Genomic DNA, 13,792 nt, shown 5'->3' with positions numbered 1-13,792 from the left:
CCTAGAACCGATCCCAATACAGATGGTCATATGTTCGCTTTATAAACATTTAGATTTTCTTATTTGTATATAAAAAATATTTTTGTTGCATGTTTCCAAATGATACACATCATTTCACATTCAGATTTCTTATACCATTTCTTAAACTTTCAGTGTATTTTCTAAGTAAGGCGCACACTCATATATACATAGTTTTTAAGCTTTAAAATATCTGAAAAAATTATCTGGTCATCAAAATTTTAGTTTATGCAAAGAATGAATTATAAGTTTAAGTGCTTTATAAAAGTAATAACACTATTATTGTGTTATTTATAATAATTAAGTGTTATACTTTTATAATGCAGTTAGTTACTAGTGTGTTATTACTTTTGTAGCCGTAAGTTTATTGCTTTATTTTTTATAACTTTTTTGCTAACAAATTCAAGTTGATTCGTCCCTTGAAAACAAAGAACACGGTTTTGCATAAACTAAAATTTTAAAGACAAGGTATTTTTCCCGATTTTACATTTCACGATTGCTTAATTCAACCCTTATTGTTACATCAAAATTATACAAATATAATTTACAAACACATTGTAATTTATATTTTCTCTTTCCTCATTAAAAAAAAAAAAAATATAAATAAAGAAAAATCATTCTTTTTATTGTAGACTTAAAACTTGACTAAAATAAAATACTTGCATGTAGTCATACAAGACGAGAAACTGCACGCGTTTCCTGGGAAGGCTTGATATATATACATATATATATATACATATATATATATATATATATACATATATATTTATATATAAACATATATATATATATATATATATATATATATATATATATATATATATATATATATATATATATATATATATATATATAATATATATATATATATATACATATATATATACATATATATATATACATATATATATATATATATATATACATATATATATATACATATATATATATATATATATATATATATATATATATATATATATATATATATATATATATATATATATATATATATATATATATATATATATATATACAGGGCTTGTGATGAAGCCGGTGCGATCACGCCACGCTCATGAAACACGCCCGTAAACGGTATTTTTAAACCTTCTAGGCGCGATAAACAACGCTCGCTCAGCTTAAAACCAGAGTATAAAATCACGCTCGTTCAAAAGTTTGGGACAGAAAAAATAATAAGCTTTTATATGGTTTTTTTATAAAATCTTTGTAATTAAATTTTTTAGGTAATGATAAAACTTGTTGATTTAACAATAAAACTCTGTCTTCCTTATACTTATATCCTTATACAAAGTACTTAAATAAAATATAAGCATTAATCACTTACTTTCTGCACATTTTTGTTTTGTTGTTTTGTCAGCATTTTTCGGTTTTACACTAACATAATGAATGAACAGTTTGAAGTCATTACAGCTAATTTCAGTAATGGAATGTTAATTATTTTACCCAAGTGCACGTGGAAACACAATGTGAATATAAAATTGTGCAAAAGAAATGGGAATAGAAAATTGAAAATAACTATGAGAAAGTTAAAGCTTCTGAATATTTTTAATTTTGTAAATACGGCAAGTAAGATTTATTGTTAATAATATTCCACACATTGCTTATAATAAAAAAATAAATTTTCATAATGGAGATTTTTTTATTTTTATTAACTAATTTACGAAAAAAATTAATTATTAAAAAAATATCAAGAAATATAAAAACCGTTAACCGTAAATATTAAGTTAACTGCGTTTAAATACATATCAAAACAACGAAAGCAAACAATTTTAGCCACAAATTTATTCTTCAATACTATTATAAGAACTTATTAGGCCCTTGCATTTTTTTTTGGTTGCATTTTTTTTACCATTAATGGTTTAAAAAAATAGCGATCTAGTGCAAATAAAAAACAAGAAGTTGGGAAGTATAAAAAAACTACATTGTTGAAGTAGTATAAATGCGCTGTTGTAGATACTACTTCAAACATTGACGAATGAAAGTCCTATAACAAATTGAAAGCTTTTTATAAACACAGTCTTTTGCAATTTTCAAATTTCAAATCAGCTCTCGCAGCTCTGACCCCGAGCGCGCATAATTGGGCTCGATGACAACATATTATAATTTTACGAGCGTGATATAACACGCTTGGTGATTTTCTTCATCACAAGACCTGTATGTATGTATATATATATATATATATATATATATATATATATAATATATATATATATATATATATATATATATATATATATATATATATATATATATATATATATATATATATATATATATATATATATATATATATATATATATATATATATCAGCCCTCGAAATTAGGGACCTAACTGCTGACCTAAAAGTGTTAGACGTCGGTAATTTTTTTTGGACATTGTTTTTATGTTTTATGGTAAGACCTTAAGATTAAAAATTTTTTTGCCAATGAAGATTGAGGTCAGCAAATCATCGCCGCCCTCATTTTTCCTAATTCTGAGGGTTAATATATATATATACAGGGACGAACCCCAGACCTGTACCACTGGAGCAGTATGAACGTCCAAAAAAAAAGTGCTCAAAATTTATTTTTATTTTTTAATTTTTCTTTTGCTTTTTTATTAAAAATAGATTTAAAAAATTTCAGTTTTAAATGCAGTAGTATATAAATAATTTTCAGTTTATTTTAGATATTTTTTTTGAATTAAAAAGAAATAGCTTTCTTACATAATTACGTGATGTAACTGTTCTTCGGTTACTAAATGAACGTTACGTTTATAAAAATGAAAGTTGTTACGAAACTTAATTTTAAAAACTTGTTGCCAAATTTTATAACAATGGAATGTATAAAAAATGCGCTTTTTCGAAAGTTAAAACGATTTTAAAATATCCATTCAAAGTAAAGTTAACTTATGTTTTTTGGCAATTAAGAGTTAACTGCTTTTGATAATAAATGAACAAAAGTAAAAAATTTCTGTCTTAATAACTATCGCCCAAATTTAATTTTTAAATAAATGAACTTTTTAATTTTGCACAAAAACTCCAATTCACAAAAAATAATAATAATAAAAATTGACTGAGAGATTAAGCTGACTGACATTGTGCAAATTTTTTCTCAAAATCAAGATTTTCCTTGAACATTTTTACAGTAAACTTAAAACTTACAATCACTCTTTGAAATTTTATTTTAAATAAAAAACTTTGTTCATTGCTCTGCATAAACTGCTGTGGAGCTCTTATTTGTTTTTAAATTTTTTTTTATTGTTTGATTATACAGAAAATACTGATTTATATTAAATTTGCTGGATTTTTAGACTATAACGAATTCAAGGATCCTGGGAATGCAGCCACTAGTTTCGACCCTATTTGTTGGCTAAACTAACATGATTCAAAATAAAATTAGTAAAATATTCTTATAAACCTTAAAAAACAAAAAAAAGTTGTTGTCCCTATTTTTATTTTATATATTTATATATTTTATATATTATATATTTATATATTTTATATATTATAGAGATAATTCTTTAAATAGAGGGAAATGTAATAAATGGCAAACCATTTATTACATTTCCCTCTATTTAAAAAATTATTTCTATAATGACATCTTATATTTAACCACTTTACAAGATATAAAGCTGAATTGATTTTTTACCTGTGGAATTTTTAGAGCAGACATATTAGCTTGATTAAAGAAAATTCGCCCGAAATGATCACGATCTGGAAACACTTCAGCTTGGCGTGGCAAATTTGCACCCCCAGAATCAACTAAATAATTTTGTCGATTTAATGCAAATCATCATATATTATAATCAAATAATTGTGTAAAAAAATTTTAAAATCTAACTAGTTAATAAACTTACCTAAATATACACAAGGAAGTCTATTTTGTTGGGCTATTTCTTGAGCACGAACATGTTTTGCTACAGTTATTGGATAATAGGTTCCACCTTTAACTGTAGGATCATTAGTCACGATCATGCATTCGACTCTTAAGCAATTACACAATTGTATTACCTACTTTCTAACATTACATAACTTTTATCATAGGCTTTATTTTTATTCATAAAACTGGATTTTTCTTACATTATACAGTTTTTAACACAAATTTAATTTTTTTTTACATAATAGTTTCTAAACTAAATTTTGTTTTCTTAAAATGCCTACTAGTCTTTTTTTTTTAATTATACTACGCCTTTTATTAATTTTTTTTTTCTTGAAATAAGTCAAGATATTAACATATCAGAAATCTGTTAGGAAGAGCCATAACTTAAAATTAATATTCTACCCAGAGATTCTTCCAATTCCAGTAATAATACCGCCTGCAGGCACTTTTTCATCTCCATATAATTCATGGCCAGCAAGTTGAGAAAATTCCAAAAATGAAGAGCTAAAAATAAATGTTATTTGTAATAAAAATCAAAACTCCAACTAAAAAAAAAATTATAAAGCTTTTACAGTAAAAATTATTATGTAGATAAATATCATTATATAGATAAATATAAAACTAATAAAATGAAACATAAATAAATACAAAATTAATATAAAAGTGATAAGATACTTTAAATCTAATAAGGTTGTGATCCTATCTCTAGGTAACATTTTTTTGCGCATAATATGACTTGCTCTTGCTTTTTCACCACCTCCTAAAACATAAACTTGTAATTTCCAACAAATGCATATAATAACAAAGTTAGTTATAAACAAAAAAATTTTCAACAAAATAAACTTGAACTATAATTGAACACAATATGTGAAACAGAAGAGTTAAAGTTAGAAAGAAAAAGAAAGACTTTTGACTTTCTAATTTCTACCCCTAGCTAAGGGTTAGGATGCATCCAACGCTCCATACTTTCAAAAATTGATCTGTCTATATTCCTAAAACTTTTTATTGGTTCTCACAAGACACTCTGTTAAATTTTTTCAAAATTAAATGAGATTTAAGGACGACCCAAATGAAACTTGGAATAATAATTCTTGCATAAAATTTTAATTATTTTTTAATTTTATAAAATTTCACTTTTTTGAGACCCATCATGACATACATTTGAAAAATAGGTGGCCCCTCTAAATCTCATTCAATTTTGAAAAAATTGAACAGAGCGTCTTGTGAGAACCAATGGAAAGTTTTAAGAATAGGGACAGATCAATTTTTGAATGTATGGGCCGTTGGATGCACCCTATTAAGAGAATCTGGTGAGAGAGGTGCTGAGAATTTTGTTTATTACAGGATCGAATTGGAACTTCTTACTTATGAAGCAAGTCCTCTACCACTACACTAATACTGCATTTAATCTGACTCATTCCATACTAATCCCACTACTCCCTTTTATTCCATACAACTTTGATTTGATGCTGTCAGGGGTGCATCCTCTGGTTTTTTCCCAGTTGCCCGCAGGGTGACTGAAACAGTTTATTTCTTATTTGAGTCGTCTGCTATGATAATCAGTTGCCCGGTGTAAAAGTTTTTTTTGTATTTTTTTCTCAGGTGAAAATAATGATGAAAAAAAAATTTAAGTCTGCCTAATAAAATACATCTGATGAGAAACGGTTCATTTAAAAGTAAATTAATCTAATTAAATTAATTTAAGATGTGCTGTCATTTTTGTCATAGTCGATATCTGTATCATATCATTTCTTTTTGTCAATCTTAACACAAAGGTTTTATTACGTGTTGCAAAAAAGTTGAAAGCCAAAACTGCAAAGAAAGATATAGAAATATACGGAAAAACCTTCTATTTTCTCTCACAAACTTCAATTAAATTTAATATAGTTGAATGTTTAAAACACTGTGTTTTATGTTTTTTAAATGTGTTTTAAATGTTTTAAAAAATTTTCATTAAACTAAGACTTTTTTTGAATTTCTATTTGCATCATTAATTGCGTTTTAATAATGATTTTTTCTGTGCATCTTAATTTTTTTTTTCATTTTATTAATTTTGTTTGACAAAGTTAAAAGAAAAATTTGTTTTATAAATGAAAAACAAGAAATTCAGTGTTTTTAAAAATGCGACTATAAGGTTTTAAAAATGATACAATAGCATTTGCAAATGAAAGAAAATGAAATTTTAAAAGTCATTTTAAATGGAGAAAAAACGTGCTTCAAAATGCAACAGCAATGTTTAAGAAAACATTACAGTCACACTTCGAAATATTAAATCATGTGTCAGCTTCTTTTATTAATTTTGGTAAAATTATATAACGCATTGTAGTGTACTCATTATTAAACGAAGTGTATATTACTTTAAATGCTTTTTAAAGTTTTCTTTAAAAAAATCACAAGGAATAAAATCTTTATAGATCAAAATATGGTTTTATTAACAAACACACTTTTGTAAGTAACAAACTGTCTGGTCATCCTGCCCAGCTACTGACCGGTATTTTTTTTAAATTTCAGTTGCCTTGGAGAATGAGCCATCCCGTGCCACCAGACAACCATGAGGGTACACCCCTGCCTGTTTCTCTAGTGATTTTAAATATAGATTATTTCTTTAATTTAAATTATTATTTTAAACTAATTTGAAAAAATTATCTTATAAAAATTAAAGTAAAATTATAATTACTTTATAAGTAAATAAAAATTTATTAACCTTATATCTGAAAAACTAAATTTTAAATTTAAAATGAAAATATTCAAAATCAAATTTGTTAATTTTATAAAAAAATATAAAAAGTCGAAACTTTAACTAACCTTCTTTGATAACATTGCAGACATCTTTTAAGTCTTTAACTAACAAACGCAATTGATAATCATTTTCCTAAAAATATATTTAATAATACTTAGCCCTCACTTTTAAAATAATGTTAACTTATTAAAGCTAAGAAATTAACACTGACTCCAAACACCACATCCTTTGGGTTTAGTAAAGAATAGAGATACTGTCTGATAAAAATACTCAACTTGGGGAGATTTTAACTGTATACAGGAAAAAACTTGTCAATCTATCAGGCTAGCATAAACATAAACCTGTGTTAAATTAAACTCAGAAATTCTCGCTTATGAGGCAAGAGTTTTACCACTACTGCATTAATATCATCAACAGCTGCAAAATATCAAATTACTAACAGTGCCTTGTTGTGTACAAATTTTATAAAACACTTTGTAACAACTTTATATTAATTTTTGAAACTAAAGCAACAGTATAGCTCATGGCTTAAGGTGCCACTATCAATAATCAAGCCAAGCTCTTAAATAACCTGAAACATGAATAAAGTTGCTAAAAGATTAAACATAAACCATCACCACTGTGTATATGTTCTAATGTAACTTTTATACGCTAAATCTTACTTTTTGCAAAATTCACCAGACATACTTTTTCTTTGTGAGATTAATCTAAACCTGGCTTTTAATCTTTAGATCTCATTGTTAATTGCTGTTATCCTTTGATTTGCAAAAACTCAAATAGTCACATGTTTGGTACCCCTTAGCTACACCGGCTTTCTCTTTTTTGTAACATTTTTTTAATCATTTTCCTCCTTTCTAAGACTGCATTCTTTTTGATGTTATTTCTGATAAAAATGACTTAGCTCTTTCTCTTATCAATCCATCAATTCAGTTGTTATTGGCAATTTAATGCTTCACAAAAACTTTGATTTAATAATTTACACAATAGCTTTATACCTCAAATACTAGACAAAGCATACACAAAATACCAGTATATAAGAACTTTGTTTTATTTTGGTTTTTAACCACACTGAAGATTCTACTAAAACAAATTTTTTTAACAGCTAAAACTTTAGCCAATCTAACAGAAGAAATCAATTGCACAAAAAGGAGAAACAACAGTGTTAAGAAGATCTAGAGCTCGTCATGCTAGAAAAATAGCAATGTAAAACAGGTTTATATATACACCAGTCTTTTAACTGAACATATACAATATAGAAGAGATTTAAGTTAAAAAATTTTTGTAAAGTTTGTAAATTTATAGTTGGTGTACTAATTATCCTTAATTTAAATATTTTTTCTTTATTTTATTATTTTTCTATTAATAATTTCTTATTTTTTAGATTTTCATTGAACAACTATTACTTGAAACTGTCATTAAAACGTTTTATAAACATTTAAATTATATATACCAAAGTTGTATTTAATGAAGAGCTATTTTTAAATTAAATATATTAGTTTCTTATTTTGTCAATAATAATAAATAATTGTTTCTGTCTCTTATATGATTTTTACTTTTTTTGAGATCCAGATATATATATATATATATATATATATTATATATTTATCTGGGTCTCAAAAAAAGTAAAAACTATACATGTTTTAATCCAAGTTGACACTCTATAGAGTTTTTTATTTTTTTATTTTTTTTTATTGGGTTTTTATTAGGATCCTTTTAATCCTAATAAAAACTTTTAAACTTAAAGATACGTCTTATATTTCATAAAAAACATTTAAATATATATATATATCAAGGATGCGAAGTTCTATCGTTTTTTGGGACTCTGGGACTCCGAGCTCAAAAATCATGGACTCCTCGGACTCCGACTCCGGAATTTTTTTTCTTTCTTAAATTAAAGAGGATTTTTATCTGGAGTTTTTATGCATAAATGCCAGAAAAGTGATAGGGTACCAATAATATTTTTATTATTAATAATAGATATATTTTAGGTGCCCTAAGAAGTCTATTTGGTTTTATCGCAGAGCACTACAGACAAGCAATTAACAGGAATTCACTCCTCCTTCCTAACCGATGTCACATGTAATTTCTTTACCGCATAACTCATTACTTTTACTCAGGGTTGCATGGTTTTAACCAAATGGTTTAAACCATTGGTTTAAACCATGGTTTAAACCAATTAAAAAAATGTTGGTTTAAACCAAATTAATGTTTTTTAAAAAGATTTGAACTTACAACAGAAAACTAAAACAGGGTTATGTTAACAAGTATAACTAATCTTTAATATAGATATTTTTTTTAAATCCATGATTTTTGTTTCTGTTTTTTTATAGAATAGAGTCCTCAGTGTTCTTATAGAACAGAGCAGTAATAAATTAGTAATAACACTTATTTATCTGTTTTCTTCTACAGGCTTTTTCTCCTTCATTAGGTTCATCAAGAAGCATTGCTTCCTGATGAACTTATTTCATCAGGAAGATTTCTTAACAATATATATGTGTTTGTGTATGTATATATATATATATATATATATATATATATATATATATATATATATATATATAATATATATATATATATATATATATATATATATATATATATATATACACACATATATATATATCGTTAAGAAAACTTCCTGATGAAATAAATATTTAAATGTTTAGCAAAACTATAAGTAGTTCTAACATAATTTAATGATACCACAAAAAATGTCTCAAAAAACTGGGCGCAAATGTGATATGATTTGGTTATAATATACACGAGTGACTGTTCCAGAAAGAAAGGGGTGTACAGCAGTTTGTAATGCGTGTAGAAAAGAATGGAAATTCAAAGGATGCATGAACATATAAAAAAGTGCAAGCAATCACAACCCCATGAAATTATGGAGTCAATGGAAGATCAACAACTTCTTGAAGGTAGTTAAATTACTGCATTGCCATTTTAAATTTTAAACTTTCCCTAAATTGTAAACATATATATTTGAATTATCATGTATAGACATATTAACTTAGAATAATTCAATAAACTGCAATTTCATTTTAAAGGTAACTCACCATCAACGTCACAACAACAAATGAAAAGCTCTCAGCCCAATTCAACATCAGCTGATAAATATTTGAAAATAGATAAGCTTTTCACACAAACAAGCCTCAAATAGAAAGATTTATTTGATCTGCAACTTGGTAGATTTATATACAGTACAAACTCTAGCTTCAGAACAGTTGAATACAAAGAATTTTATATATAAAAAATAAAAAATTTATCAATATGCTTTATCCAGGATACACTCTACCTAATAGAACTCAAATTGGAGAGAAATATTAGATAGGGTTTATGCAGAAGAAATTGAAAAATGTAATGTATTGAATGGTAAAATTGAAGCCATGTCTTTAGATGGCTGGAGTAAAGTACATAATGAACCTATAGTTTGTATCTCTGTAATTACAGATAAAATTAACATTTTAGTAGAAACAATCAACACTTCTGGTCATTCACATACTGGTGAATATCTTACACAATTAGCAAGAGAAGCAATAAATTTTGTAAGATGTAAATTTGGATGCACAGTAAAAAGCATTGTGACTGACAATGCAGCTAATATGAAATCAATGAGACAAGTGCTGTCATCTGAAAGAGATATTATCATAACTTTTGGGTGTGCTGCTCATATGCTGAATCTTTTAGCAAATGATCTTAACATTGAAAATGTGAGCAAATGTTACACAAATAATAAAATATATAAAAAATAATCATAAAGCTGGAGCAACTTATAAATTAAATGGAGGAGCAAAACTGCCACTTCCTACTGAAACTCGCTGGAATTCTGTATGTGATTCACTTGAAAAATATGTCAACAACTGGAGCATCATTTTCACAATGTTTGAAAAAAATAAAGACTTAGATCCTATGATTGGTAAAAAAGTAAGTGATATACAGATAAAGCAAAACACAGAAGATTTATTGAAAATATTAAAACCAATTGCAGTAGCTCTAGATAAGTTGCAAAGAGATTAAACAAAAATAAGTGACACTGTTGAAATTTTTAAAGATTTGATAAACAGTTTATCATTTTTAACAAACAAAAAAAAAAAAATTGAATCTGGATACATTCAGACTGCCAATGATGCTCATTTCCTGGCAAGCACAATAGATCCTAGATATTTTGGATGTAATCTTTCTGAATATGAAAATGAAGCTGCCATGAATTTCGCAGATAAAGAGTTCAAGAATTTGTTACCAATAATATTCAAATTAAATACCAAATCTGCTCCATTCGATAAAAGCTACTTGTATAGTGAATCTGTTTTAAAAAATGTATCACCAATAGAATGGTGGAAATCTCTAAAAATTGTGGATTGTAACATAATGGATATTGAAGGTTTATTAAATGCACCAGCTTCTAGTGCTGGAATCGAAAGAATTTTTTTAACTTTTGGCTTTGTTCATTCTAAGTTAAGAAATCAATTGGGGGTAGAAAAAGCAGCAAAGCTTGTATTTATATACAAAACATTAAACAATGATGTATTGAATAATTTTGATAAAATATTACAGTAATATTCATAAAGAATATAGTTTACTCAAATAAAATGCATTATACTTTTTTTTAATTTAAAAGGATAACTAAATACGGCATTATTTAATAAAAACCTAATTTTAACCAAAAAAACCATGGTTTTTTTTGGTTTTTTTAAAAAAACCTATGGTTTTGGGTTTTTTTCAAAAAAACCGGTTTTTTTGCAACCCTGCTTTTACTTTTTTCAGGTACATGACATTTGAAGCATTCTACTTTACATCCATTCAACATTATATTTGTATGATGAAAATGTCTGTAGATTGTATCTGATGCATAGTTAGTGGCCATTACCAGTCAAGATTGTTGCTCGCGAATAAACAGCAAACGTCATTATAAATAAAAATTTTGTTATTGCAAGTTATTGTGAACATGCAAAGTATTTTCTCTCTGTTATATATGCTTTACCAAATTAATTATCTAACCTCCTTAGAAGGAGGTTAGGTTAAATATAAAACTTAGAAGGCGGTCCTCAAATTTTTATGGACTCCGGACAAGACTCCGGACTAAAATAGGGACTCTATAGACTCAGACTCCAGACTTTGCATCCCTCATATATATATATATATATATATATATATATATATATATATATATATATATATATATATATATATATATATATATATATATATATATATATATATATATATATATATATATATATATATATATATATATATATATATATATATATATATATATATATATATATATATATATATATATGTATGTATATATATATATATATATATATATATATATATATATATATATATATATATATATATATATATATATATATATATATATATATATATATATATATATATGTATATATATATATATATATATATATATATATATGTATATATATATATATATATATATATATATATATATATACATGTATATATATATATATATATATATTTATATATATATATATATATATATATATATATATATATATATATATATATATATATATATATATATATGTATATATATATATATATATATATATATGTATATATATATATATATGTATATATATATATATATATACATGTATATATATTTTTTTAATGTTTTTATGAAATATAATACGTATCTTTAAGTTCAAAAGTTTATTACGATTAAGAGAAACCTAATAAAAACCTTTAAAAAAAATTTTAAAACTCCAAAGAGTGTCAACCTGTATTGAAACATTTTCAACAAAAATTTATATAGAAATGCTGTTGTTTTAAAACAGATAGATTTTAAACAATAACTTAAATAAATTTGAAAAGAATTTTGGAGAGATTTTTCAAAGTAGATTACTTATTTGAATATCTGAATAAAGATAAATTTGAATAAAGTTTTGTAAACTTTTACCTTATAATCTGTTGCATTTTTATTTAGTTTAGATTTAATTATTCCAGCACTAGAAACATCATACATAAATCTTGAAGGAACTTTGGAATACAATAAAATAGAACAACGCAATGTGGCATTTTTGCAGAATCTTAGTGCCATTTCTTGCAGTAAGAGCCTATACGTAACGGTTAACACTAGGCTAACCGTTAAGCGTGAACAATTCAGTTAATTTCCGATACCGACTTTTTTCTTCAAAAATGACACCGGTAGACCGATAGTATGGTATGGTAAGACTCCGATACTAAAACTTTTTAAAAAGAAAAAAGAGGTATCACATTTTTTTAATAATGTATAAGATAATTACCAGACACTTATATTTGATAATATCTTTAGAACTAGAAGCACTAACTGTGAACCACTTTAAGAAATCGTAGGTCAATAGCCAGTCTAAATTCCTACAGGTCCAATGGAATTTTAGAAAAGAGAAAAATGACAAAAAATTGATTACTAAGGCCATTTTAAATAGAAACTTATTTTTTTCAACTTAATGGTTGTCAAAGCAGTAGCATAGTGACAAAAAATGGGATCTCCCGCAAATTTTTAATCTGGGCCCTTAAATTACTTCCCCGCTACTCTCTTTTCCCTACTCCTCCTTGACAAAAATTATGCATGAAAACAAAAACTTTGTTTTTAAATACAATTTTAATTTAATGAAATAGAAACCAGTATGTTACACTATGTAATTCTATAGGTAGAAAATCTTCAACACCTTTTAAATTAAATTGAGCTGCTATTTCTACTTCAATAGCTATTATATTTAGAACAGGCAAAATGATTTGCGGGATTGTTATCCTTAAATGTGTTTTAATTTATTTTAAGTTGTTTAAGGATCTTTTTGCAGTTGCCACGCTAACGGGTCATGTCAAATATAGCATAAGTGTTGTGAACATAGTATATGCTAAAGATGTATATAATAAACTTGTAACTCGCGACTTTTAAGAAATTCTTTTATCTTAGAGTTATTAATTTTATCTTTATTATTATTTTTAATTGGTATTGCTTTTAAATACTAAAATGGATTCAAATTGCTTTAAGAATTTTGATATTTTTCAATTCAATAATTTATACTTAACAATTCAATAACTGATACTTTACAAAAAAACCGATCCGGATCAACGTTATTTTAGTGAAACAAATGCTTTACAAAGCAACTGCAGCT

At 25.4% G+C, this 13,792-nt stretch overlaps 1 protein-coding gene across 1 annotated transcript in view; it reads right to left on the bottom strand.

Moving 5' to 3' along the window:
• Positions 1-12,802, bottom strand: part of LOC100210256 (methylcrotonoyl-CoA carboxylase beta chain, mitochondrial) — a 63,088-nt gene extending 50,286 nt beyond the window's left edge. The window contains exons 1-6 of the mRNA XM_065796193.1: positions 12,592-12,802; positions 6,707-6,773; positions 4,577-4,661; positions 4,304-4,405; positions 3,879-4,006; positions 3,671-3,783 (exon numbers count right to left, since the gene is read on the bottom strand). Of these exons, the coding sequence (XP_065652265.1) occupies positions 3,671-3,783; positions 3,879-4,006; positions 4,304-4,405; positions 4,577-4,661; positions 6,707-6,773; positions 12,592-12,732 (636 nt within the window). The 5' untranslated portion in view covers positions 12,733-12,802. The remainder of the gene's footprint in view (positions 1-3,670; positions 3,784-3,878; positions 4,007-4,303; positions 4,406-4,576; positions 4,662-6,706; positions 6,774-12,591) is intronic.
• Positions 12,803-13,792: the final 990 nt, after the last annotated feature.

Source organism: Hydra vulgaris, chromosome 04, assembly GCF_038396675.1.
Source record: "Hydra vulgaris chromosome 04, alternate assembly HydraT2T_AEP".
In the NCBI taxonomy this organism is placed as follows: Eukaryota; Metazoa; Cnidaria; class Hydrozoa; order Anthoathecata; family Hydridae; genus Hydra; species Hydra vulgaris.
This window is presented reverse-complemented; position numbering and strand designations above follow the sequence as displayed.